The sequence below is a fragment of the Emys orbicularis genome, chromosome 1, assembly GCF_028017835.1.
Source record: "Emys orbicularis isolate rEmyOrb1 chromosome 1, rEmyOrb1.hap1, whole genome shotgun sequence".
Taxonomy (NCBI): Eukaryota; Metazoa; Chordata; order Testudines; family Emydidae; genus Emys; species Emys orbicularis.
In genome coordinates, this window is record NC_088683.1 from 134,698,543 (window position 1) to 134,724,262 (window position 25,720).

Below are 25,720 nucleotides of genomic sequence, written 5' to 3' on the forward strand. Positions count from 1 at the left end.
CTGTGAGGCAGGAGAAAAAACCCACCACGCCTCAGCCAATCTGGCAATGAGGGTATAATTCCTTCCCAGCCCCAAAAGAGAAAAAGCAACAAGTTCAATGTCCACAGCAAATCATAAAAAGTCTGCTCCCGTAGATGGGAGGGTGAGTGCTGCTGGACAGTGACTGAGGAGAGAGAGAGATCCTTCTGGAATACACAGGGTATAAATACCTTCCCCTTCTCCGGTGGGTTCGTGCACCCCACTCCCCCAAATCTGGCCAGTTCCTGTTCCTCCGTTTTCTCCAGTCGGGTAAGTCTGTTCCTGTTTCCCCTTCCTCATAACCCAAGTACAGCAGGGACCTTAAAGGAGCCCTGTCCCCTTTTTCCTGCTGCCTGCACAAAGACCCACCGCATTTAGTTGCAGTGAGTACACTCCAGAAAGTGGACAAAGAGCTGACAAAACTTTGACAGTATTTGATGTATCTAGCATGGGAACCCAACAATGTCATGTGGATAACACACAGCATAGTAGGCAGAGTTAGGATTCTCTGAAGAACAGCAAATTATGACTTTTTGAGATGTCCAATATAAACTTAAGAATTTCAAGCTTTTGCTCTGACTAACTACAGTATTCTGATATCATGAGTGCAAGTAATTAATTAAATGCATCTTAATGATTCCTTTTTGTCTGGGAATAAGCACTGGTATCTATTTTATTATACTTTGCAGAGCTTCAGTAGAACAGTGGGAAAGAAAACTGCTACATTACCCAGACATAAAGTACCCTTTTTCGCCTCTCTGTAAAATCTTTTCACTTCAAAATATATTAAATTGGGAAAATGATACAATATCTACAATATTATACTTTGGAAATATATGCACTGAATATTGTAAACATACTGTACTTGATTTCTTTAAAATACTCTGCATCTCACAAAGTTCTGTGTGATTTTTTTTTTTGTAGTTAGCACAAAACATGAATACATATATCTTCCCATTCCAGGTATGTTGGGAAAGAAAAAGTTGGGCATTTCCTTAATATGCTAATTTTTTGTAGGAAAAAAATCAGATTCTGTGTACTTTCCCCTTTTTCCACTATTCGGTATTAATATGTGCAGTGGAAGAATTATTTTGTATTGAATTTTTTTAATGTGCTTTGCAATACTAGCTTTATCCTCCTAATTCTAAATGAGGTTTTCCTTTTGTTTAGCTATGTGAAAGGCATATACTCCTTTGGACTGATGGAAACTAATTATTTTGATCGTGCTGAAAAGCTTGCTAATGAGGTAAACAGGACACTATTGGTGCTAAAAGGTTTTTAAGTTTTTAATCTTATTTAGTATTCAGATGTTCCTTTGAGAGAGAAGATAAATGACAATTTAAAATAAATTAAACAAAAGTAAGCAACTGTTCTCAAATTCATAACCGTTCATGTGCCACATCCTCATGGTAGGTTATGGGCCTTTGAGACCTAAGAATAGGGGATTTCCCCCTTTTCCTTAGTTTTTGCTGGCTTTTTAAATTCATGATCGGAGGGGGGAGGGAAGGATGAGAGTGAAGGACAGACAGAATCTTGCTATGCAAGCTGGAGAGAATAAAATGGAAACTTGTCATTGAGAAATGCATTTGAGACTTGTGTCCGTTTGCCATCAAATCTTAGGAATGGTAACAGCCCCCTAGTAAAATATCAGAAGTGCAATAGGTTAATCTGATGCGCACTCTGCATAATGCCTTGGTAAATTAGGTATATGTCATTCATTCTTTATAAGTATGATCTCATTTGTAGTGGTAATGAAAAGCTGGCAACATAACCACATGACCAAGGGTTCCAGTAAAATAGGAAAGTTACATGAATTATAGCACAAATGGAATCTATTGGCATCTTCGTATGTTTTTGCCAAACTGCTTATATGTGCCAGATTGCTGAAAGTAATAGAACTTAAATCTCTTATTTTACATTAAATTGACAGCAAATGAAATTTGTGGGCGATGTGGGGGGGATTTACAGATGAATAGAGAATTGCTGGAATAGTAAAGATGCAGCTGTCTGATATTCAGAACTTAGCAGAGCATGTTCTTGTTATAGGAAAAGTGGTTATCTGCAAGGAACCATATTATTATTTTCTTTTACAGCAAGTGATCAACTCATATGCTCCCCATATGGAGGGTATGAGATGGGCATAAATCATGGCTTTGCCCATGCCATATGACTCTTCTGAGCCTGAAGGATAAGGAAAGTTTGTGAAATGAAGTGTAATTTGGTGGTCTTGGTTCAGGCCTTCATTCTGAAACTACTTTGCAACTGGTATCTGTTCAATAGATGCTAGCAAATGAACTCATCCAGCAAACATTTTTTTCTTCTTTCTGTTGAAACCAGTCTCCCAGGATATGATTGAAGTTATAAGCAGAGATATACTTAATACCCATCATGTATGAGAAATTCTTCAGTTTTTATACTCGCAATAGTATGTACAGTTATTTGTAATCTACCCGGTATGCATCATGCTATTTTCTCTTTTCCCACTACCAGGCCTTAGCTATAAACCAGTCAGATGCATGGTCTGTCCATACCATAGCACACATAAATGAAATGAAAGCAGACCTGAAGAATGGGTTGACATTTATGAAGCAAACTGAAAACAACTGGAAGGTAAATTTCCTTAACAGTTCCTCTGATGTGGCTGACTGTGGGTTTTTTCCTCCTTCCACTAAATACTAGTGATTCCTCTTTATGTAGCACATACTTTTAATCAGATCTGTTTCCTAATGAAATTTGTAGACTTTCACAAATAATAGGAAACTACTGCTTCAAGATGGAATCTCCATTCACGCCACTTTGGAAGCAACAGGCAGAAAATGTAACAACAGTTCCATATTTCAGAAATCCACCCTGGGTATTAGTCATCCAAAAATTCCCCTCAGTGTTTATAGCTGAGATTAGTGATACACAATTAAAACAAAAAAACCCCAACAACTCCAAACTCATTTCCCGAAGTTTCTGTTTTAATGACCTAAATAAAAACTTTTAAAGCAAATGGGTGAAATACTGGTCCCACAGAAGTCAATAAAAGTTTTTCTATTGACTACAGTGTATCCAAGATTTCACCCAAAATTCTATTAGTTCTCATATTTTACCTCGAAATATTGAGGTAAGTTCTGAAGGCATCTTTAACTAGCATGTGATCTTACATATAAAAATATTTCACAATTCATAAGCACAATTTTGTTGTTAGACATTTTGTTAGACATTTTGAGTATGTCTACGCTGCAATGTAAGCCCATGGTTAGTGGGGCTTTAGTCAGGTGACCCATGCTAGGGAACCCTGGGCTTGAGCATCTACATTATATTTTAACCCTAAGGCTCTGCCTTCCACACAGTAGAGTGCAGACCCGAGTCAAAGTAACCATATCCAGAGTCCCTAATGCTGCCCCTCCCCACCCCAAAATGTGGCCACTCTAGCCCTAGGACCATGGTGCACTGTGGGGAAAGCTTTGTCGTCCCTATTTCCCCCCCCCCACACACACACACACACATTACCAGGAAGCAGCTCATTTTGCAAAAGGCTTCATCAGTTTGCTCTCCATTGCAAACCCAGGAGGTTCTCTGATAGTGTGCTTGCAGATCAGTGATCCGAAGAGAATGGGTTAATGCTGACGTGAGCTGTTGCCATTTGCAAAGAGGGAGTGGTGGCTTCCATTTTCAATAGAGTGAATTGCAGGTTGTTAGGATAGAGAGGACTAAGGAAGTTGTCCCATGAAATTGGGATACTTCTGGCTGACTCTTGGGACCTGAGTCAAGCAGGGCTGTGTCTACACTGTGAGGCAATAGTGCTCAGACCCTGGTTACTGGCTGAACTCAAGCTTGGATCCTCCAGTCTTGCAGGGTCCTGGGACCCTGGGTTAGTGCAATTGCAGTGTAGGTGCAAGGATTGTTAGGCTTGAGCCCTGGCTCAAGCACGGGCTTGACATACCCAAAGGGAGGTGGCCAGTAGATAAAACATTTTACATGCCACTTGTGATTTGGATCATGAGCAATATATATGTGCATAGGATGCTTTTATCTGCTGTGGCTATGGGCCCTTTGCTCTGATATGCAGGCAATAAAGTGAAATTTATGAGCTTTCTACTAAGCCTAAGATCAGCAATTTAAGAATAAATTGAGGGACTTGACAAAACTACTTCATGAAAAGATTAGTGAACATAGAATGAATTGTAGGGAGACACAATCAAAGCAAGATTGTAAAAGACCTCAACTTGTGTTTGCTTTTGGGGAGGGGAGGATGTTAAAAGATTGACTGGAAAGGAAAGGAAAATGGTGCTTGTGCCCTTTTCTGTTCATGTTCTTATATCATATCCATCTGAGCATGGTCCAGTAATGCACTAAATCAGTGGTTCTCAACCAGGGGTATGTGTACCCTTGGGGGTACACAGAGGTCTTCCCGAGGATACATCAACTCATCTAGATGTTTGTCTGGTTTTACAACAGGCTACATAAAAAGTGCTAGGGAAGTCAGTACAAACTAAAATTTCATACAGACATTGACTTGTTTAAAGTGCTCTGTATCCTATACACTGAAATTTAAGTACAATATTTATATTCCAATTGATTTTGATAATGATATGGTAAAAATGAGAAAGTAAGCAATTTTTCAGTAATAGCGTGCTGTGACACTTTTATATTTTTCTGCCTGATTTTGTAAGCAAGTAGATTTTAACTTGGGGGTATGCAAGACCAATCAGACTCCTGAAAGGGGTACAGTAGTCTGAAAGATTGAGAACTAAATAACATAACCAGTATCTGTCATGTGGGTCTTTTCCTTCTTTCTTTCTCCTCAGGCAGAAAATTGTGTGTAGATTTTTAACTTTTGTCTGCTGTATGCAATGTATTTAATAGTGAAGGAAAGGTATCAAAGAAATGCACCTTGCACTTGGAACAGAAGGTGGTGAAGTTTGTGGTGGTTCTTACAACCCACACGAGTTTGCTCCAAGAAAGGTCTGTCTGCTGTAGGAATGCGCTTTATCCTTGCAATTGACAGTTCCACTACTCAGGGAGCAGAGCTGTATCAAGAAGGCCTAAAGAGGTTTGGGGTTGTTTTCTGCTTGTTTTTAAAAATTAGAAATCTTCAATATCAAGATTAGTATTATTGACGGAGAGCTTTCTGAGCACTCCCTGAAGGTTCAGGCATATCACATTTCAGAGAGAGATTTTTTTTTTTCCCTTTGCTGATCAACTTTGAGGACAACAGCAACAAAACAAACAAAAACACGGCACCAAAACTAACAAACAAAACTGTAATGAACTATAAATAGAAAATGTGGGTGAAATTTTCAAAAGCACCTGAGTGCTCTCTCAGCTGCTGCCTAACCTTGTAGATACCTAAAGTCCCATGGTGCCTAAGTTTCTGCAGTAATGTCCCCTAGGAACCTACATTTCTATTGTTGGGCATATTCACGGCCCACTGTGTTCCGATGACTGGACACCTAGCTCACACCTAAGAGCCAGCAGGATCCTCAGACTAGGGCTGCCCTACCTATCTCATCTGCAGGGCCCAATTCAGCAGGCTTGCTCAGAGCATGCCTACTGGATTGGGCTTTGCATAAAATGCAGCCTGTGCGGGAAGGTGCTGCCACCTTCTTACAGCCTTTACCCCAGTGGTGAGAGCATTCATCTAGGAGACCTTGGTTGGAATCCCCACTTTACCTGGAATTTGGACCCAGGTCTGCCACCTCCCAGGAATGGGTCCTAACTGCTGGGCTATGGGATATTATGGGGTGGGTCTCTCTCAGTCTCTCCTGTTGAAGCTGTTCCACTTTATATAAATAATTACTCATTAGAACGTAGGTCTTCCACATCCCAGGTGAGTGCCCTAACCACTGGGCTATAGAGTGAGAATGACTGTTTCTCTGGCCCAGTGACTTTAATTATTTGTACAAAGTAGAACAGCTTTTTGCAAGAAAGGACTTAGGCACTAACTCCAGGAAAGGGTTCATGCTTGTGATTCCCAAGCTGAAGGAGGCACCTTTCACTGGTCTGGATTTAGGTGCCTAAATCCCTTTGAGGGGTGCACTTAGGCCACACCCTTCCCCTAGACATTTCTTGTAGGTTAGCCTATGCAGCACTAAGAAGCTACATTTTATTCATAGGGAAGGGACCAATAATCTTATTTGCGTGACATTTGGAACAGATTACTGTATAGGCCAAACTTGCTAATGTCACTTTTATGTCTAACATTTAACCACCTGAGTCAGTAGAGTCCTTGTTGTAGTTTAATATTAAACAAGTTACGATAAACCACTGGCGTATGTAAACAACATAAAATGCTGACATACGGAGAACTCTCTCACATCTCGGAGGTTTGTACTGAAGTAGTTACCACTAAAATGAGCACTCTGTTCCTTTAGAGATAAGATTAATTTTAACTTCTCCATTGGGCAGGAATAGGTAGTTTTAGAGTCTGTGATTATTGTACTTATCTGAGTTGCCACCAATATATTGTGGATTCAGATTCCTGTTTGTTACACTGGTGCAATCCTGTTGTCTTCAGTGGATTTGTGCCAGCGTAATCAGAGGCAGATTAAGGTTTCCCGAGCCCTGGGCCAGAGCAAGTGGGGGGTCCCTCCCCATCCCTTCTGCCTGTGGCCTTGCCCACAGCTCCACCCCTTTCTGCCCCTTCCCTGGGGGTGGGGCCTGCCCCTGTTCCACCGAGGGTCCCCCCCATTTCACCTCCCCACTGCAGCCCCACAACCCCTTTTGCTCCTTTCTCCCCTCTGCCCCTCACTGAGGCCCCAAGACTGGAGAAGCTCTGTCCCCTTGCCACAGCCCCGGGCTGCAATGGGGAGTGAGAGCTCCTCCAGTACCAGGGCCACAGCTGGGATCCGGGTGCTGGGGCTTCCCCTGCTGCCCTGCAGCTTCTGCGGGGGGGACGGGTGGGGCTTCCCCTATCCCGCAGCTTTGGCCGGGGATGAGGTCAGGGGGGGCTGTGGGTGGGGCTTCTCCCCGCCTGGCGGGGAGAAGCCATGGAGTGGTGTCAGGGTGCGGGGTCTTCCCCCGCCCCGCCCCGCCTGCCCGGTGGCTGGGGCTCTGGGCTTCTGCTGCCGGGCAGCGGATTATTTCCAGGGGCTCCCCAGTTGGTGGGGACCCCTGGGCACAGGCCCCATGGGCCCAGTGGCTAATCTGCCATTGGTGTAACGGAGAGGAGTATTTGACCTTATGCTGTCAGCCTATGGCTGGAAAGGCAGGCGTGAAGTTAGTCCAGTCTGTGTAGAGGTTTTCCAATAAAGGTGCCATTGAATGAGGTAGAGTCTGATTCAAAATGCAGTTCTGCTCTGAAAAGTTGCTCTATAGAACTTGAATTGTGAGGTTCCATATTTGTCTCTCTCTACATATCCACAAAGAGCAAGTCTATTGAGTAAGAATGTGCTGTTGTCAGTTTTCAGAGTGGAACAACAGTTTAAGCTTCTTGGCTCTAATATCTACTGATTTATTAGGCCCTCAGATTTGGATGCCCTGGATCTGTTTAAATCAGAGTTTAAATTGGAAGTAAAATATTTTCTCTCTCTTCTCAGGACTGTGACATGCTTGCTTGCCATAATTACTGGCACTGGGCTTTGTATTTTATTGAAAAGGTATGAGCACACTTCTACATCTATATACTATCTGCTCCAGTTGGATTAATATTCTCATATTAACAGGCAGACCTGACAAAAAGGGTATGGTCTGCTTTCCTCCCTTCTTTCTATTTGGATGTTTTTATGAAATACTGCAGTATAATTTGTGGTGTTTGGCTATATCGGGTCGCGTTATATCAGGGTAGAGGTGTACAATTTTTTCCTACACGTAGAATGTAAGAGTCTGGAGTTTGCAAAAATTACATGAGAGAGACCAATAGGGCCACTATGTTAAAGAAATGAGAGATTTTATGCTGTTAATTTCCCCCTAGTCTTAAAAATATTTAAGATCTATTTAAACTCTTTACAAATATGTGTATGTTATCCTGAACCTATTGGGCTGCAATATATATTTTCTTTGGATTGAATAATACTTAGCACTTAACGTGTTGGGGGCAAAAATTAGCAGGGAAATAAATGGTGGTATGTAAGTGGCAAAGCAGTATGAGTTGGTGAGGCAATACATGTTAATGACAAAGAGTGTAATTTGCCCCAATTTAGCAGTTAATTAATACAAAACTTCATGTTACACCCTAACTGGAGAGGGTAAGATAAAGCAAACCCCTTCCTTACTTTATTGAAACCTTCTCCAAGTTACTTTTCTTCCTACGGCTCCCCTCCCAATACCCATGTGTTAACATGAACTATATGTTGCATTTGTTTTGCACATCCACTGAAATGAGATTTCCATGATAATTTTGTGTGGTAAATTTAGTATTAATCCACGTTGAATTTTCCTTTAAATTTATTCAGAGTTCTTTGATTAAGTTTTGGATGAAAGCCACAAAATAACTCTAGAGTTTATTTTATTTTTATGTATAATTGCTTTTTATGTACTTGAGGTACTCTCTTCTTAGACTCTATAATACACATAATAAATAATAATCAGGTAGCCCACTTGTTCACCTCTCCCATATCTAATCTGGGTATGTTGCACATGGACATTTATTGATGGGATCACTGATATTCTTCTAAAATTTGCTATTACTGAACTCTAGCAGTCACTTACGGACACTGTATCCTAAAGGTCATGACACAATCCTCCTTTGGTTTTACAGGGTGATTATGAGGCTGCTTTGACAATTTATGACAATCATGTGAGTATAAACCATTTCTGGTGTAGTGAAAATACATTGTTCAAATGAAATGATGTGCACATGCCTCATTTTGTATTTGATGTAAAATATATAAAGGTGTGATACTATTTTCTGGTTTTATTTTGAAATGTTTAATTGGCATTTTAGAGTGACTATTCAACTCAACTGGCAAAATCACAAATGAAGTTACAGAGGTCATCCTAAACCCATGCCAAAAACCCCTTTATCTCACACCATCATATTTAATGTTGTTTATACCACTTTTTATTTAAATATTTTTAGTGTTTTCCAATTATTTTTATTGATACCACTTTCATATCCTGTTATCTTTAGTCAGGCTGCCATAGTTGCTATGTAGATGCCTTGGCGGGACAGGGGGGAAAAAAGATAATCTTTGAAAGTTTAACATTATGTAAAATAGTTTTTCTATAAATCTAAGCTGTCATGATTGGTAATTAATCTACGAGATCTGATTTTAATCTAATTACTAGTTAGGCTTCTTCCTTAGTCATGTCTTTTCCTTTCTAGGTGACTTATAAAATTTTTTGCTATCTGAACTTTGGAAGAATCTTTCTAAAATAATCCACAGCAAATTAACCAGGAATCTGTATAACAGATCTCTTCATGCCTGTTTTGGTGTGAAACTTTACAAAAATATCTCGTTCTACCCTAGTGATTGTTGCAAAGTAATAGAGGTACTTATGGTCCATTTGGGGGAGATCAGAGATTGTAGAAAAGGTAGTTTTCACGCATACTATATTTGATTTTATAAATGGAAAAACACCACAGATAAAATAATATGAATATTATTTTTAGATTGCTGTATTTCTGAAAGTTGCAATTTGGGTTGTTAAAAAATAGTTATATCTGGAAGAGTAAGAGGATAGAATTAATTTTGTACTGTCAAAGTAAGTTTATCTTCAGGTTAACTTCCACTTAAATATGGGTAATGCAACATAAGAATGCTTTCTGATTATAGATTGCTCCTGCATGCCTGTCAAACAGAAGTATGTTAGCTGTGCTAGATAACTGCTCCATGTTGTACCGGCTTCAGTTGGAAGGTAAAAGAACTGTTAGTTTCTGCTTCAGTCTACTCATTCTTCTTAAAAGAGTAAGGTAAAAGGCTCGTCCTCCAAAATGCAACAGGTGAAGATTTAGGTAAATATACAGAGCGAGTCCGAGCAGTGGGTTATGCTAGAGAAGAGATCTTCAAAGAGATGCTGTTCTTCAGAGGTGAATTTTAAGTATATACTAATGAACATTACCTTTATTTCTCCCTACAGTTTATTATTTTCCTGCAACTACAATATTCCATTCAACCAAATTAATAAAGGTCACATTTTTCTTTTTTTTGGTAAGTTTCACTTCCCTTGTCCCCAGAGATCTAATTTTTTCAACCTAATGTTAAAAGATCAAATGCATAAGCTGTTAAAAAGCCATTAACTTCTCTTTTAGTAAATATCAAGCCAACATTAATGTTTAGTTCTTAATCTTGATATTGATGAAATAAGGAGTCAATGTACATATAGTACCAATCATTCCAACAGTTCCATGGGACTATGTAAACAGCCATCCGGCTTTTCTTTAACTTTCTAACGCAAAGATGAAGCGAGAGTTCCAGAAAAAAAATGCTTACCTCCTAAGTTGTTTGTCACAGATCCAATCAAGCACCTCTTTTTGGTCATTCAGGGTACATCTACACAGGGATAAAAAATCCAAGGCTGGCTCGGGACAGCTGACTTGGGCTCGGGCCGCAGGCTGAAAATTCCTGTGTAGACAGTTGGTCTCAGGCTAGAGCCTGAGCTCTGGGACCCAGCGAGGGTGAAGGGTAGACATGTATATGTGTAGACCTGTGCATGTGTAGACATACCCTCACTAGACTGCTGTCAGGATTCCTGGGTGTTTTTAAGCTTCCCTGGGTCTCAATAGGCTGCAGTGGTGTTTCCTCCCTTGGTGTGTCTGGTACATATCCTGGTGCTGATTCTCAGTCTGTTATCCTTTCATGGAAATAGAGCTCATCAGCTCACCTGCCTTACTGTAGGGTTACCATATTTCAGGTTCCCCAAAAGAAGATACTGCCGGGGAGGGCAGGGAAGGGGATACAGTTAAGGGTGATGGAGGGGGTACCTGTGGTGCGGGCGCTCACTGGAGATGGGGGGCAGTGTCACTCCCTGTCATGGTGACTTGCGCAAGCCCAGGACCCCAGTGACTGACAACCATCCAAGTTTGCAGATGACAATAAACTGGGAGGAGTGGTAGATACACTGGAGGGTAGGGATAGGATACAGGGGGACCTAGACAAATTAGAGGATTGGGCCAAAAGAAATCTGATGAGGTTCAACAAGGACAAGTGCAGAGTCCTGCACTTAGGACGGAAGAATCCCATGCACTGCTACAGACTAGGGACCGAATGGCTAGGCAGCAGTTCTGCAGAAAAGGACCTAGGGGTTACAGGGGACGAGAAGCTGGATATGAGTCAACAGTATGCCCTTGTTGCCAAGAAGGCTAACGGCATTTTGGGCTGTATAAGTAGGGGCATTGCCAGCAGATCGAGGGACGTGATCATTCCCCTCTATTCGACATTGGTGAGGCCTCATCTGGAGTACTGTGTCCAGTTTTGGGCCCTACACTACAAGAAGGATGTGGAAAAATTGGAAAGAGTTCAGCGGAGGGCAACAAAAATGATTAGGGGGCTGGAGCACATGACTTGTGAGGAGAGGCTGAGGGAACTGAGATTGTTTAGTCTGCAGAAGAGAAGAATGAGGGGGGATTTGATAGCTGCTTTCAACTACCTGAAACGGGGTTCCAAAGAGGATGGATCTAGACTGTTCTCGGTGGTAGCAGATGACAGAACAAGAAGTAATGGTCTCAAGTTGCAGTGAGGGAGGTTTAGATTGGATATTAGGAAAAGCTTTTTCACTAGGAGGGTGCTGAAGCACTGGAATGGGTTACCTAGGGAGGTGGTGGAATCTCCTTCCTTAGAGGTTTTTAAGGTCAGGCTTGACAAAGCCCTGGCTGGGATGATTTAGTTGGGGATTGGTCCTGCTTTGAGCAGGGGGTTGGACTAGATGACCTCCTGAGGTCCCTTCCAACCCTGATATTCTATGATTCTGTGATCAGTCAGCACTTTCCTGCAGGACCCTCTCCCCAGGGCTGGGAACCGGGGTCTGGGTGGGCAGGATCCAGAAGCTGTGGCTGCAGGGGAATGGTCCAATCAGCTGAGGATACAGGGGAGGGACCAATCTGGAAGCGGACCAATCAGGGCGCTTTCTGAGCTGCAATATCTGCTCTGCAAAAATCCCAGACATTTCCTGTTATTTGAAAAATCTGCCCAGACAGAAGACAGAGTCTCAAAATAGAGGCAATGTCCATAATAACCTGGACATATGGTAACCCTATGCCTTAGTCCCCAGGACCAGTGCTGACCCCCTTTTCCCTCTGGTATCCCAACAACCTACACACACCCAGTCCCAGAATCCCACCAAAGATAAGAGCCCTCTGGCTTACAGTTTAACTCTCTCAGGGTCAGGGCCTATAATGGTTGTAAAGCATGTAACACATACAGACCTTTGCATAGGTTGCTAACACATTAAGAGTCTTTGTTTCATAGCATGAGAAATACACAGATCTGCTCATAGTAAACCCTACTTGCCCTTCTCTGCCCCATCAGGCTTCTGGGTTGCTGCTCCTCATGGAGTCTTTCAGCCCAGCTTGCCTTCTGTGTTCTTGGTTGCTCCATGCCCTTCCTCTCTTACTACCCAACACCGCCTGATACAGTGTGTCTCACAGCAAGCATTCCCTATTTATATGCCACCTTTCCAACACCTGGCTTTCTTTGTTCTGCTTTTTGGCAAATTTCCGGTGCTCCAATCTCCCCCACCCCCAAGAAAGAAATATCTTTTCCCACCTTGTGCAAACTACCTAGGCATATCTATTGCCTGCTCAAAGCACCTCAGTTAACATTAAGTATTTCCCATTGTCCTGGGTGTGGGGAAGACATAACACAACTCTGCCCGCTCATGGTGGATACACATACAGAGGTTTTCCTTGATACAGCAATTAATGATACAACTTCATAATATCAACCAGAATTCATAAGACAGACTGTCCCCGCATCATCACAGTTGTAAATAATAATTTTCACAGAGCTCTGCTGCAGCTAGTCATGGTGCACTCATCTGCCATCTGCTTTAGTAATAATATGTCCCACACAGATCCAGAATAATGACTTTGGGCATTATCTTCCCTCATCTGTGTTCAGGAGGACGTCATTTATCCCAGTGGCGGATTAGCCACTGGGCCACTGTGCCCAGGGGCCCTGGCAAATTGTGAGGCCCCCAGAAAAATGGGCGCTGCCCTGACCCACTCCGCCTGCCCGACACTACTGCTGTGGAGCGGGGTTGGGGCGCGGGGGCTTGCCCTGCTCTCCCCACCTGCCTGGCGCTTCTGCCGAGGAGCGGGGGGAAGCCCCTGCATCCCGACCCCACTCCCCGGCTGGAGCGCCAGGCAGGTAGAGCGGGAGAAGCCTCCACGCCCTGACCCTGTTCCCCAGCAGCAGCACCGGGTGGGCGGGAGAAGCCCCCGCGTCCTGACCCAGCTCCCCACAGGAGCGCTGGGGGTGGGAGCAGGAGGACTGTAGGCAGAAGGGGTGGGGAGGGGCCCCCACTTTCTCTGGCCCAGGGCCCTACAAACCCATAATCCGCCTCTGATTTATCTTATTATTAGGCCTGATCCCTATCTAATGGGATCCAGGATATCAGTTACAGATGGTATATTTGGAGATACTCAATAAAGAGATTTGACACAGGTCCAGAGGTGGTTCCTTAAACTAGTAATCAAATCTTATGATGCTGAATTAAACTGGGAGTATATGCCAAGAGACATGGTTTTGCATGTGGAGTTTTTATTTGAAATCATGTATATTACTCCTAGGTGTAAAGGTGGGAGACAGATGGAATGAAGTTATCCCTCTTGCAAAGAAGCACACCAAAGATCATGTTTGGCTTTTCAATGATGTCCACATTCTCATGTCTTTGCTTGGGGTCAAAGACCACAAAACCACCAGTGAGCTCTTAACAACTCTTCAGGAACTTGCCAAGTAAGCAAGTGAATTCAAATGTTGTTCTGAATAAATATTTGTTTTCATCACAAGGCATATTAGTATAATAATTAATTTCTTCCAGTTTGCTAAGTACCATAATTTATTTTTCTCTGATTTAGGATGTCCTACCCAGAATTCTGGTTTCAGCAGGGTAGTGTTTCTGAAGTTAAGATTAGCAAATCTTATTACTTTTGATTTTAAGTGTATCTAAACTGGGCATTTAATGTCTAGATTGGGTATTTAATCTTGTCAGATAGCAGCATAATTGTCTGAGTATTGTAGGTACTGTGAGTTTGAGTGCTTGTGGCACCTTACCCTGTAGACACTTTTTTCCCTTACAGTGGGTGTACTTTAGAGATGTGACTCTTCATATCAGAAAGGTGGAATTTTTCTTCTACAGCATTAAGAAAACTTCACAACATAAGCCAACTACCCGTAAAGGCCCCTTTTGCTCTGATGCACCAATTTTAATCAATGTTCATTACAAGATATCTATAAAATGTCTATAAGCGTACAATGAATTATCATTTTAACATGAAATTGAGCTGAAAGCACTGTGAAAATAATTTTGGCACAACTTGGTTCATCTATACAAATTTGAATATTTTGGTATTTCAGCAAAATAGAATGTTTGTCACATCCTTGTTTATGTCTAAAATATAAATTTCTTGCTCTTATTTTTATATTGACCATCATGACAGGCGGTATAAGAATGGCATTCCACTCTTACATTTTTCCTGCTTTTGTTTTATGTACACAACTTTTCTGTGGGTGAAACTGATTTCCCTTCTTTCTTCAGAGTACAGTCTGAGTCAGTCATTGCTTTCTCTTTCTGACCCGTAAGGGCTATATGTAAGACATTTGTGGCATAAAGGTGCCACAGAACATCCTGAAATAGACAGGTTGGGAAAGAGGCAGCTACCTACAATGACACCTTTTTTCACTTACAAAAGAAAGGGCCTGTGATTTATCTTTCAGTTTTCAGAAGAGTAATGATCATCATATTCTGCTAAAACAAATCTTCATTAAAAATAGTGTATACATAGCATTGGAAAGATGACAGCAGGGGCATTTAAAACCAAACGAAATAGGGCAGCAAGGTTACTGTGGTAATGCTTTATCTTAAGCTTCCATTTATAAATGGTGTGTAAAGGTGTAATATATGATCGATAGATGTTAGACACGAGCAGTATGTGTTAAAGATTGTTATAAGTACAACAGAAGGTGTGCTAGATCAGGGTTCTCAACCATTTTCTTTCTGAGGCCCCCCACCAACATGCAGTAAAAACTCCACAGCCCACCAGTGCCACATTAACTGCTTTTCTGCATACAAAAGCCAGGGCCAGCGTTAGGGGATAGCAAGCAGGGCAGTTCCTTGGGACCCCACGCCACGGGGCCCCCACAAAGCTACATTGCTCAGGCTTCAGCTTCAGCCCTGGGTGGCAGGGTTCTGGGCCCCGGGCTTCAGCTTCATGCAGTGGGGCTTCGGCTTTCTGCTCTGGGCCCCAGTAAGTCTAATTCTGGCCCTGCTTGGCGGACCCCCTGAAACCTGCTCGCGGCCCCCTATGGGGCCTTGGACCCCTGGTTGAGAACCACTGTTCTAGATGATTATAAGCCATGGTTACAAGCAATATGTTGATCTGTTGGACTCTCTCTAACAATCTTCTAAGAGACTGACACCTATTAACCAATTAACAATTTTTAGAAACTATTTATAAATGGAATCTTAGTATCAAGTGCGATGGGTATTGTTTTGCATAAAAGAGCAGAACAGCACTGGTGCATGTGCAAATGATCCACTTAGGCTTTGAGAGATCAAGAAGAAAATGTAAGAAATGTAAAGCTACCAAACAGTAATCTCTGGTTTGCTTGCTACTGTCAGATGGTAACAGCCTTTTTTTCCTTCTAGATACATACTATATGTGCTATAGAATTTCAACATTGATAGATGGAAACTTTGTGGAATATTTAATGAATTTATACTTAGTATTGCCAACCTCTGCACAGTGCTTTCACCTGCTTGTTCACACCTACCTTTACATTTTTATTGTAACGTTGTTGTAACTGCTCTGCATTATAATAGTTGTTTGAAGCATTATAAAACATAAATATAGTAAAATTACTTTAGAAAACAGATGTTGATATGAATATGAATATTTGAAAAACTAAATATAAAATTAAACTTCATGTTTACTAAGCCAATATGTGGGTAATAGGACTGTTTACACACATCAAGAATATAAAAATTACGTTACCTATATTAGAAATTGTTTGTTTAAAGAATAGCCATACAATTCTAATCCTCCAGCCCTTTATTTTCATTATTTTTATTTTTCTACCCTATACATTTTGAGGCTGAAAGTTAAAGAAAAAACAACAACAAACAAACAAATCCATATAATAGTGTACTCTGGTGGGTATCACACTTATGTTTTCATGAACTGAAGGACTGATTCCTCTTATTGGAATATTTAGCTGCACTAGTCTTTTCAGATTAACTGAAGAAACTAAATTCAGTGTCCCATATTTGTGGTTTCCTTGTGAGAGATGAGGGTTGTGAAATGTATAAATACAGAAAGATTTTTTTGTGCTAGCACCAACCATAATTCTGTAAATAGCCATTTAAAAAAAAAAAGTCTGCACCTTAAACTCAGTTATAAATCATGTTTTTATAGCCTCTTAATTAGAAAACCTTAAACTGGGTGAAGTAATGGGAACTACACTATTGACTCCAATAGGAGAATAGATTTAGGCCAAAGCTGATCACTTCTGAAGATCCCATCTTTAAGAACAATTTAGTTATTTATATTGCTGCTGTTGTCCTCCAGGTTTTGATGATTAACGTGAAATGTCTTAGGACTAGTCTACACTGGCAATGTTAAAATGCTGCAAATACCACCTCCACAAGGGGCATAGCTCCCAGCGCTGGGGCGCTGTCTACACTGGCGCTTTACAGCGCTGAAACTTGTTGCGCTCAGGGGGGTGTTTTTTCACACCCCTGAGCGAGAAAGTTGCAGCGCTGTAAAGTGCCAGTGTAGAGAAGCCCTTAAAAACAGGCCATTGTTGGGAAGTAGGCACATATACTCATTGCTTGCTTTTTCAAAGATTGTTATAGTTATGGGATGAGTTGGAAGTTTTAGATATACACCTCTACCCCGATATAACACGACCCGATATACCACGAATTCGGATATAACACGGTAAAGCAGTGCTCCGGTGGGGGGCGGGGCTGCGCACTCCGGTGGATCAAAGTAAGTTCGATATAATGCGGTTTCACCTATAACACGGTAAGATTTTTTGGCTCCTGAGGACAGCGTTATATCGAGGAAGAGGTGTATTTGTAAATACTATGCTTGCAGTTGTACATTGGATATTTACTTTTTTCCTTTTGACATTGCATAAACTTAGTGTGCCACTTTATTATCATTTGTATTTGTATTAGCATAGCCCTAGTCCTGGACCAGGACCCTATTGTGCTAGGTGCTGTACAGTCACATAACAAAAAGATGGTCCCTGGCCCAAACAGCTTACATTCCAATTAGTTTAGGAGTCCTAACAGTCAGCTATTTTTTGCAAACTCCTCAACTGAATACAGTAATGTAAGTTTAGCACTCTATTTCCATTGTGTTTTTTGTCTATCTAGTTATAAAGATTTCTAATTGTGATATAATAATACATCTAGAGCTAAGAAATTGCTGTAATTTATAGCAGCTATGTGTACTAAATTATAAAGAAAAATCTATATTCCAAAGACAGAAAGAACTTAAATTTGTTTGCTTGTGTTGTATACTGGGAAATGATGACAAACTGGATTCATAATCTGTTGCACTGGGACATTAACCTGCTGACTTGATTCCTCTTTCTTGGGTGGATCACTGGGCAAAAAAACACAATTCTCTACTGTAGATGTATTATGGGATTGGGTGAAAATTGTTTGAGCTGGTGGAAGTAATAGCTGTCTTTCATTCAAGATAAACAGAAGAAGCAGTTAAGCTCCTTTGGGAATAAGATAGCTGAAAAACAATAGACGCCACCACCCAAAACATAGGCTACATGCAAGGCCAGGAGATGAGCTATGTGGGTATGGGGGTTTTGATGGAGAGGGCTCTCTGTCTGTGTGCCTGTGTGTGTGAGAGAGAGAGAGACAGGCAGACAGAGAAGGCAACACAAATCCAAAGACATCCAAAGCATCGCTTGTAGTGTGACCCTGACATTTGAGAGAGCTATTGGGTAGAGTGTTGGCTGAAAAAAGAGGCTTGGAATATTGAGCAATGCCTCCTGTTGTATGTTTGTTTCCTACTGTGTTTGCGGAAACAGGGCTTTCTGTACATTCTGTACAGGTTTCCCTCAAAGAAATATCTGACTTTATCATCAGTTTCTCCTCCTAATGGAAACAACCTGCAAGGCTCCAATGATTGGCTAACTACTCAGGTCAAATGGGGTAACATTACTATGGAATGGATGTCTTCACTTGTCTAATTAAAATATGCGAGATTTCAGGATTTTTTAAAATTACAACAAATAAGGATTTGTTTAGCAAAATGTAACTAATGGGTGAGGTGTTTTGTTCCGTGTATCACTATTCCTTGAACTCAATGGAATTAAGTTGCTCCAACAGGAGGTGACAGAACAGCACTAAAAGGAGTACAAGTGTTGCAGTCTGATCTTCTGCTCATTGGCAGTTAACTCCTTTCCTGTTCTGCAGAGCACCTGGTGAAGACCATGAGCTTAGTTTGGCTCCAGAATTGGGGTTGCCACTTTGCCAGGCTTTGGTAGAGTTTGACAATGGAAATTATGACAAGACAGTAGAATTACTTTATCCAGTTCGCTACGAACTCCTGCAGATAGGAGGCAGCAATGCTCAGGTAAGGGGCTTGAATGTTATTTTATTAAATTGCATTTGGGTAAGGCTTGTTTGTCTTTGAGTAGCATCTGTTAGGCTTTCGTGTTACCACTAACATTCAAATGTACAAATAAGAAGTACTATGTCTCAGCGGCTTAATACTGTTTGTAGAAGAAATTCTCTCCTGGATAATTTTAACCAATCAGAATCTAAGCAATTGTCACTTGCAGCATTTATTACCAAATATTAACTTATTTCATTTGTGACTCATATTTTCAGAGAGATGTTTTCAGCCAGCTATTGATTCATGCTGCTTTAAATTGTAAATCAAAAGCCTATCAAAAACTGGCTAGGTAAGTACCACTTGCTAAAAATCAGAACTTCTGGATTCCATGATATGTATTAAATAGAAATACAATTTATGAAAGCACAAATTGCAACTGTTTTTAAACATTGTAAATTACAAGTAAAATGATATGCAAGTAAGTACATACAAAGCTGCATAGTTTTAGATTTAATCTTAGGTCACAATTTACAGAAATTATCAAATATTTAGTTTGTTCAGCTACACAAACTTGGCTGGTTGATTTGACCAATTTATTAGCAGTCTACAAGTTTAGCTATAAAAGACTTTCTCTTCCAGTATGGCACCATTGTATTTACATATGGAACAATATACTTAATAGATTATAAAATAAAACATATATGAGTAGCTGAATACTATAATGATGCCACATGCAGTTTATTTGGGATCTAACTTACTCTAGTGCCATATTTCAGCTTTCCATTGTGCCAGGCTTGTGTTAGTAGAAATCACAAGAGTTGCTCACATGAGCAGGCGAGCAGACTCACGTGCCCATACTGAGGCCCATTCAAGTTTTTGGAGGAGTCTACCTGTGTAGGGCAGCTGAAAGGATTGAAGCTTAAGACCAAATTCTATTACACTAGAGTAGCTCCAGTGACTTTACTGGAGTTAGTCCTGATTAACACAAGTGTAAATGAGTGGAGAATCAGACCCCTAGCTTCTAAGTAATGAAAATCATTCCAGCCTCCCAGATATGACGAGATCCTTGCTCATTTTATTCATTTTCTTATTATATCTCCCTGTCAGAAAACTTTACAATCACAATTAGACAAAATACAAATAACTGGGGAAGAAATATTTAAAGTAATGTGAGCGGGTAGTCTATGTATGAGACATCTTATTTAAAATGTTTGTTATGGTTAAGAATTATGATTATGAGGTGAGATATCAGAACAGAAGTGGATGGTTAGTGGTAGAGGGTGAGCTGGAACAAGGGAGCTTTTAGGATCTTGAAGGGAGGAGAGCAAGATTATTTTCTCACACAGTTCTTTTGCTGTGTGATTTTCAGAACCATGTGGCTGTGAAAATAGGGAAAATTAGTTGGAGGGTTAGAAATGGGAAAGGGAACATCACTCTCTTATTTGTCCATGTCCTGCATTGTGATATTTGTGGTCAAGGCACACAATATGGGCATTTAAAAATGTAGCTGTGCTGTTTTCTATACTGATTTTTATTTTCAACTCTTTTAAATGCCAGGGACTGAAACGTGAGCATCTACCAGTCTTTTTGCTGCAGCAAGCTTTTTATTTTCAGACGACACATGACTTACTAAATCAGGAAACAAAAAAGCCTGCTTGCTATAGTTTTAAGCACTGGGTTTATGGCCTCTTTTTTTCACTTCCCCCATCTCTTACCTCCTTCAGATGCCTCCTGGCAGAACGTGATGGGTTGAGACCAAATTCACCATTGACTGAGCGACTTATTCGGAAAGTATCAGCTGTTCATGCGATGGGATGAATCTTAAATCTGTTATTCCAGTGGAAATAATAATTAGCACTGTAATGAGTCTCTTTCTATGGCATTAAAAGAATCAAAATAGGGAAAATCCTGCATCATCAGCCATACCAGATCTTCTAAATATCTGAGCTTTGGGAAGCTTCTTTTGGCGATTCAGCATCATTGCTTGAGCTTCTGGCATACCTCTAATTCTTGGAAGATTGTAGCCTAGCTGTGCCTAGCAGGGCGACAGTAGCAAATGAAATAGATATCAGTATTTGTTTAAAAGCATGCTGAGCCTTTGCTTTTCAGGAGAACGCATCGGTCTTATGCTTATCAGATTGCAGGATAACACTATTATTCCAAGGTTGTGCACTGCCAAAGTAGGCAGTGGTGTTGCTATTCGAGTACATGAATACTAGATTGGGATGGATAGAGCTTTTATATGAACAGCCCAATAACCACAGCAGGCTCTGGCCCCACAGAACCACTGCTACAAATAGGGGAAGGATGTGGGAGCCCTGTGCCTCCATGAAGCTCCACTCCATATGGTCTCCTAATGCATGCAGTGGTGGGGGAGGAGATTGGGGTTTTGAACCAATGAATCAGGTGACAGTCTTCTATGGAGTGGCACTAGCCACATGGTGTGCTCCAGTCCTGGAATTGCAATTGAGGCCTGGGGGAAGGTAGGAGAACACTTCTACGTCACTCATATACAGTGATATCCCACACACACACTATCCAGTATGCAGCCCAGATCCTTGGGCTTGCCTCCTGGCTCTAGGTTCCTCAAAGGTATAATTTTGAATTGTTGGCTATTCAAGATCATGTCTGTATGACTTTATTTTGCAAGTTGACAACTTCACAGTTTAGTATGAACTTTTTACTGATTGAATTTAAGATCTTTATTAAATATACAATAAGAAAAATATGTGATTTTTATCCTAAATGCTTACCTTGTTTATATGTAATGTGATTTATATATAATTAATACTACCTATGGTCCTTTGTTCAATTCAGTGATATGATCATTTTTTTCTGAACTCAGGCAGTAGCAAGGAAGTGACTAGTTACGTGTATGAAACTGCAGTTTATGAATATTTTATATATTCAATCTGGATCTCTTTTCAGCAGAATTCTGGGATGAGTCAAGCTATTCTGTGCACCAAATGTGTGAGAGAAAGCCATGCTGTTTGAATTTAAAATTTATGGTATCAAGTTCAGCAACAATTTTCATATTCACCCACCCATCCAAAACAAATCCCACAAAAAACAAAATCCCATTTTGGGAACTCATTTTCAGAGGTGGAATTGGCACCAAAAACTTCCATTACACTAGTGTTAGGCATATATGTGGCCAGACTGCAAAAATTGTCATTTACACTTATCTTTCCCTACGCCCACCCAATCCTTTATTCCTTGAATGAGTCTGCACTGATTTTTCTTGTATTAAAAATGTTCTGGATTCAGGGTGTCTTTGCTCAGATCTGTTTTGTTGGAATGAACTGTAACCACCGTAAAATGTAAGATATTTTTTATGCTGAAGAATCCCAAAGTGCTGTGCGAACTGTCTGCATACAACACCAATGAAATAAAGCCATAGCTGAGGTAGGGAGAACACAAGCACACTAAACAGGAGGGGGGAGGAGGGTGTTATATTTACTAGCACAATACAGATAAGTGAAAACAGTGCATGCAAAATCTCATTAATTTTATGAAGTTTAAACACCAAACACATTCACACACATTTAACAGTCTTTTGATCTGCTACTACACAAATGAATTGACTTGACTTCCAACTGTGAGTTTGTCAGTTTTCAGTTGAGCCTACGGTTTTGATCAGAGCTGACATCAACATCACAGAGGGAACTTGTCCAAGGACATAGGGCCAAACTCTACCCCCTTTTATAAAAAGTGTCAACTCTAATATCTGTGCAATGCAGACAGTGATGTGATCATTTTTTGACTGTTACCAAGGCTACATACATAGAGCAAACTGCATGGTACTACCTTTATCTGTCACAGAAGAATAAAGAATTAAGGACTAGATGCACAAGGGAGATTTAGATGTTGCAACACTTAGGGCTGGTCCACACTAACCCCCCACTTCGAACTAAGATACGCAACTTCAGCTACGTGAATAACGTAGCTGAAGTCGAAGTACCTTAGTTCGAACTTACCGCGGGTCCAGACGCAGCAGGCAGGCTCCCCCGTCGACTGCGCGTACTCCTCTCGCAGAGCAGGAGTACCGGCGTCGACGGCGAGCACTTCCGGGATCGATCCGGGATCGATTTATCACGTCTAGACAAGACGCAATAAATCGATCCCAGAAGATCGATTGCTTACCACCGGACCCGGAGGTAAGTATAGACGTACCCTTAGGTGCTGCTGTCCAAATGAATTCACAGCCCCAAGTTAGTTCCCCATCCAGGGTGCCTCAAAAGAGGGATTCACAGAAACTAGCATACTGAGCAGCATGGACTAAACCCTGCCCCACAAAAGGGATTAGTCTCAGTCAGAGGGAGGCAGCTTGCTCAGCTTGGTATTCACAGCTATGAACCCCTTCCTGGCAGTAGGCACCTAAGCCAGGTCAGTCCTTCTTGCAAAATAAATAAATAAATAACCAACAAAGAGGAGGCAGCAGTTCCCTTGAGCATTTGTACAGGCCATGGGAGACCCACGTTCTAATCCCCATTCTGCCTGATTTAGAGCAGGGACTTGAACCCAGGATTCCCAGCTTTGTGGAAAAGGCCTTAAGTTTTGGGTTACTGGATATTCTATTTAAAGTGTGTCTCAGTCGCTCCTTCTCAATCTGTGTGTATCTGGTTTCTGCCTCAATCAGTGGTTTGGATAGATATGCCACTGGTTGCCAACAATCCTCATGCTTCTGTAAAATCACTGCATCTAATCCAGACTGAAGTATCTGCTGAAATTTTAATAGGCCTTCCTGGTGCATAGAACTTCAACACTGGCTCTTGTATCAGTTGTTTTAAATTTTCCCATGATTCCTCCTGTTCGGCACCCAAATGCCATTCATTTTTATTATCTAGGAGTTTTCTCAAAGCTGCTGCTCTGGTTGCATCCAGGACTTCCTAAATCTACAATCATGCTCCTCTTTTGTTGAGCCACAGATGATGATGCCATCCATTGAAGTGTCAACACCATTAATATGGTGCTGAAGCTATGCTGAAGGGTAAGCATAAAAATCAGTATCTTCCAAATGGGTATTAAATTTGCATAGTTTGAGCTGTCTTCAGTTAATTTTAGTGGCCAAAACCCTGACGATGCATCAAATTTACAGAAATATTGAACATTTGCAAATTGAGCCATAATCTCTTGTCTGCTTGGTAGTTTGGAATGTTCTCTTTTTATAGCCTTGTTGAGATCTCTGGGATCTAAGCATATCTGTAGCTGGCCATTACTTTTCTTCATGATGACTAGGGAGCTCACTCATTCTGTTGGCCCCTCAATTTTTTGTATTACTTGCAGTGCCTCCATCCTTGCAAGCTCAGCCTTGAGTTTATCATGGTGCAAATGGCACGTTTTTACATGGATGGATAACTGGAGAGACCTGCTTGTTTAGCCGGATTGTATGTTCACCCTGCAAGCAACCCAACCCTTGAAACCAGTCATGATATTCCCAAAAGAGTGCCTCGTAGCCAGGTTCAATATGATCTTCTTGTGAGAGCACCCATGTTACCAGACTGAGTTTTTCACACAAAGCCAGGCCTAAAGTGGTGTCACCTCCTTTGACCCTACAATGAAAGGAAGCCTGTAAATGGTATTTTTCTGGTTGATGCTAGCAGTGCATCTCCCTTTCATTGGTATATTTATTCCACAATAACCAGTTACTTTTTTGTTGTTGTTGTTGGTCCCAGTGTTGGTCTTATTTTCAGTGTCTTATAATCTTGTTCTGACGGAATATTAACCTGAGCTTGTGTGTCCAGTTTCAGTGGAAGAATTGTTCCATTCAATGTCATAGGCAGTATCCAGTCCCTCTCATCAGGCTTGGTGGATCCCAGTACACTATGAAAAACTCCTCAAGCAGATTGTCTTTAACTGAATGTACTTGACTTTTCTACATTTGGGATCTGCAGCATTTTGAAAAATGATTATTTCTCCCACATTTATGACAGAGTTTCCCATAGGCAACACAGTTCAGGGCGATGTTGTGATCCACACCTTCCACATGGCCATCTGTACCCAGTCTTCCCCTTAGCAGTGGTTTTCATAGAGAGTGGTTCCATTCTTTGATTTAACCTATTCTGCTATATTCTTTTGTACTTAATACATGGATAACCCCTTCTAGTGAATTCAGCTCTTTGGCTTGTGCCTTCACAGTTTCTTCTGCCCTGCATATTTGGAAAGCTTTTTCTAAAGTTAAGTATCCTTCATGGAGCAGTCTGTCTCTTAACACATTGTCTTTAATGCCACAAATGATTCTATCTCTGACCAGAGACTCTGTCAGCTCACCAAAATCACAGATTTTACTGAGTTTTCTTAATTCTGTGATTAATTATTGCTCTATGGTGTTATCAGTTTTTTGCATGCATGTAAAAAAATTCTCTCTCTCAAAGGTTTCATTCCTTTTTGGCATGCAATGTTCCTCAAATTTAGTCAGTATTTTACTTCATGCTTTCACCTTCAAACTTAAAAATTGTTATAAATATCCAATGCTTCCTCCCTAACAACATGCAAAAAGATTGCTTTTACTATATCATTTTTCTTCTCTGCCCCTATGGCTACTAAATACAGTTAAAATCTCTGAATTTTTTCCAGTTCTCTGCAACATTGCCTGACAATTGCAGACTGGATGGAGGTTGCAACCAGTGTTCCCTCTATTTTTTTACATCCATGTGAGGAATGAATTTTGTTATATACACCAATATGGAGGTGATGTGTGGTGGGGGTGGGGCCAAGGAGTTCGGAGTGTGGGAGGGGGCTCAGGGCTGGGGCAGAGGATTGAGGTGCAGGGGGGTGCGGGCTCTGGGATGAGGGGTTTGGGGTGCAGGCTGCCCTGGGGCTGCAAAGGGGAGAGAGGACTCCCCCCAGCCCTCTCACTGGAGCAGCTCAGGGCCAGATGAGAGGCACCTCACCGAAGCTGTGGCAGCTCCGGCATGGCTGGGGGAGAGGCACCTCTCCTGGGCCGCGGCATTTCCGGCGGGGCGGGGCGGGGTTGGGCTGGCGGAGGGGATCCTCTCCCTGCCTGCGCAGCCCTTGATAGCCTGCTGT

The 25,720-nt window shown here is 41.4% G+C and overlaps 1 protein-coding gene across 1 annotated transcript in view; it reads left to right on the top strand.

Annotated features, from left to right (window-relative positions):
- Window positions 1-20,509, top strand: part of LOC135895184 (tetratricopeptide repeat protein 38-like) — a 30,878-nt gene extending 10,369 nt beyond the window's left edge. The window contains exons 6-14 of the mRNA XM_065423256.1: window positions 1,189-1,264; window positions 2,509-2,628; window positions 7,545-7,604; window positions 8,705-8,743; window positions 9,723-9,804; window positions 13,676-13,841; window positions 18,550-18,709; window positions 18,967-19,040; window positions 20,416-20,509. Of these exons, the coding sequence (XP_065279328.1) occupies window positions 1,189-1,264; window positions 2,509-2,628; window positions 7,545-7,604; window positions 8,705-8,743; window positions 9,723-9,804; window positions 13,676-13,841; window positions 18,550-18,709; window positions 18,967-19,040; window positions 20,416-20,509 (871 nt within the window). The remainder of the gene's footprint in view (window positions 1-1,188; window positions 1,265-2,508; window positions 2,629-7,544; window positions 7,605-8,704; window positions 8,744-9,722; window positions 9,805-13,675; window positions 13,842-18,549; window positions 18,710-18,966; window positions 19,041-20,415) is intronic.
- Window positions 20,510-25,720: the final 5,211 nt, after the last annotated feature.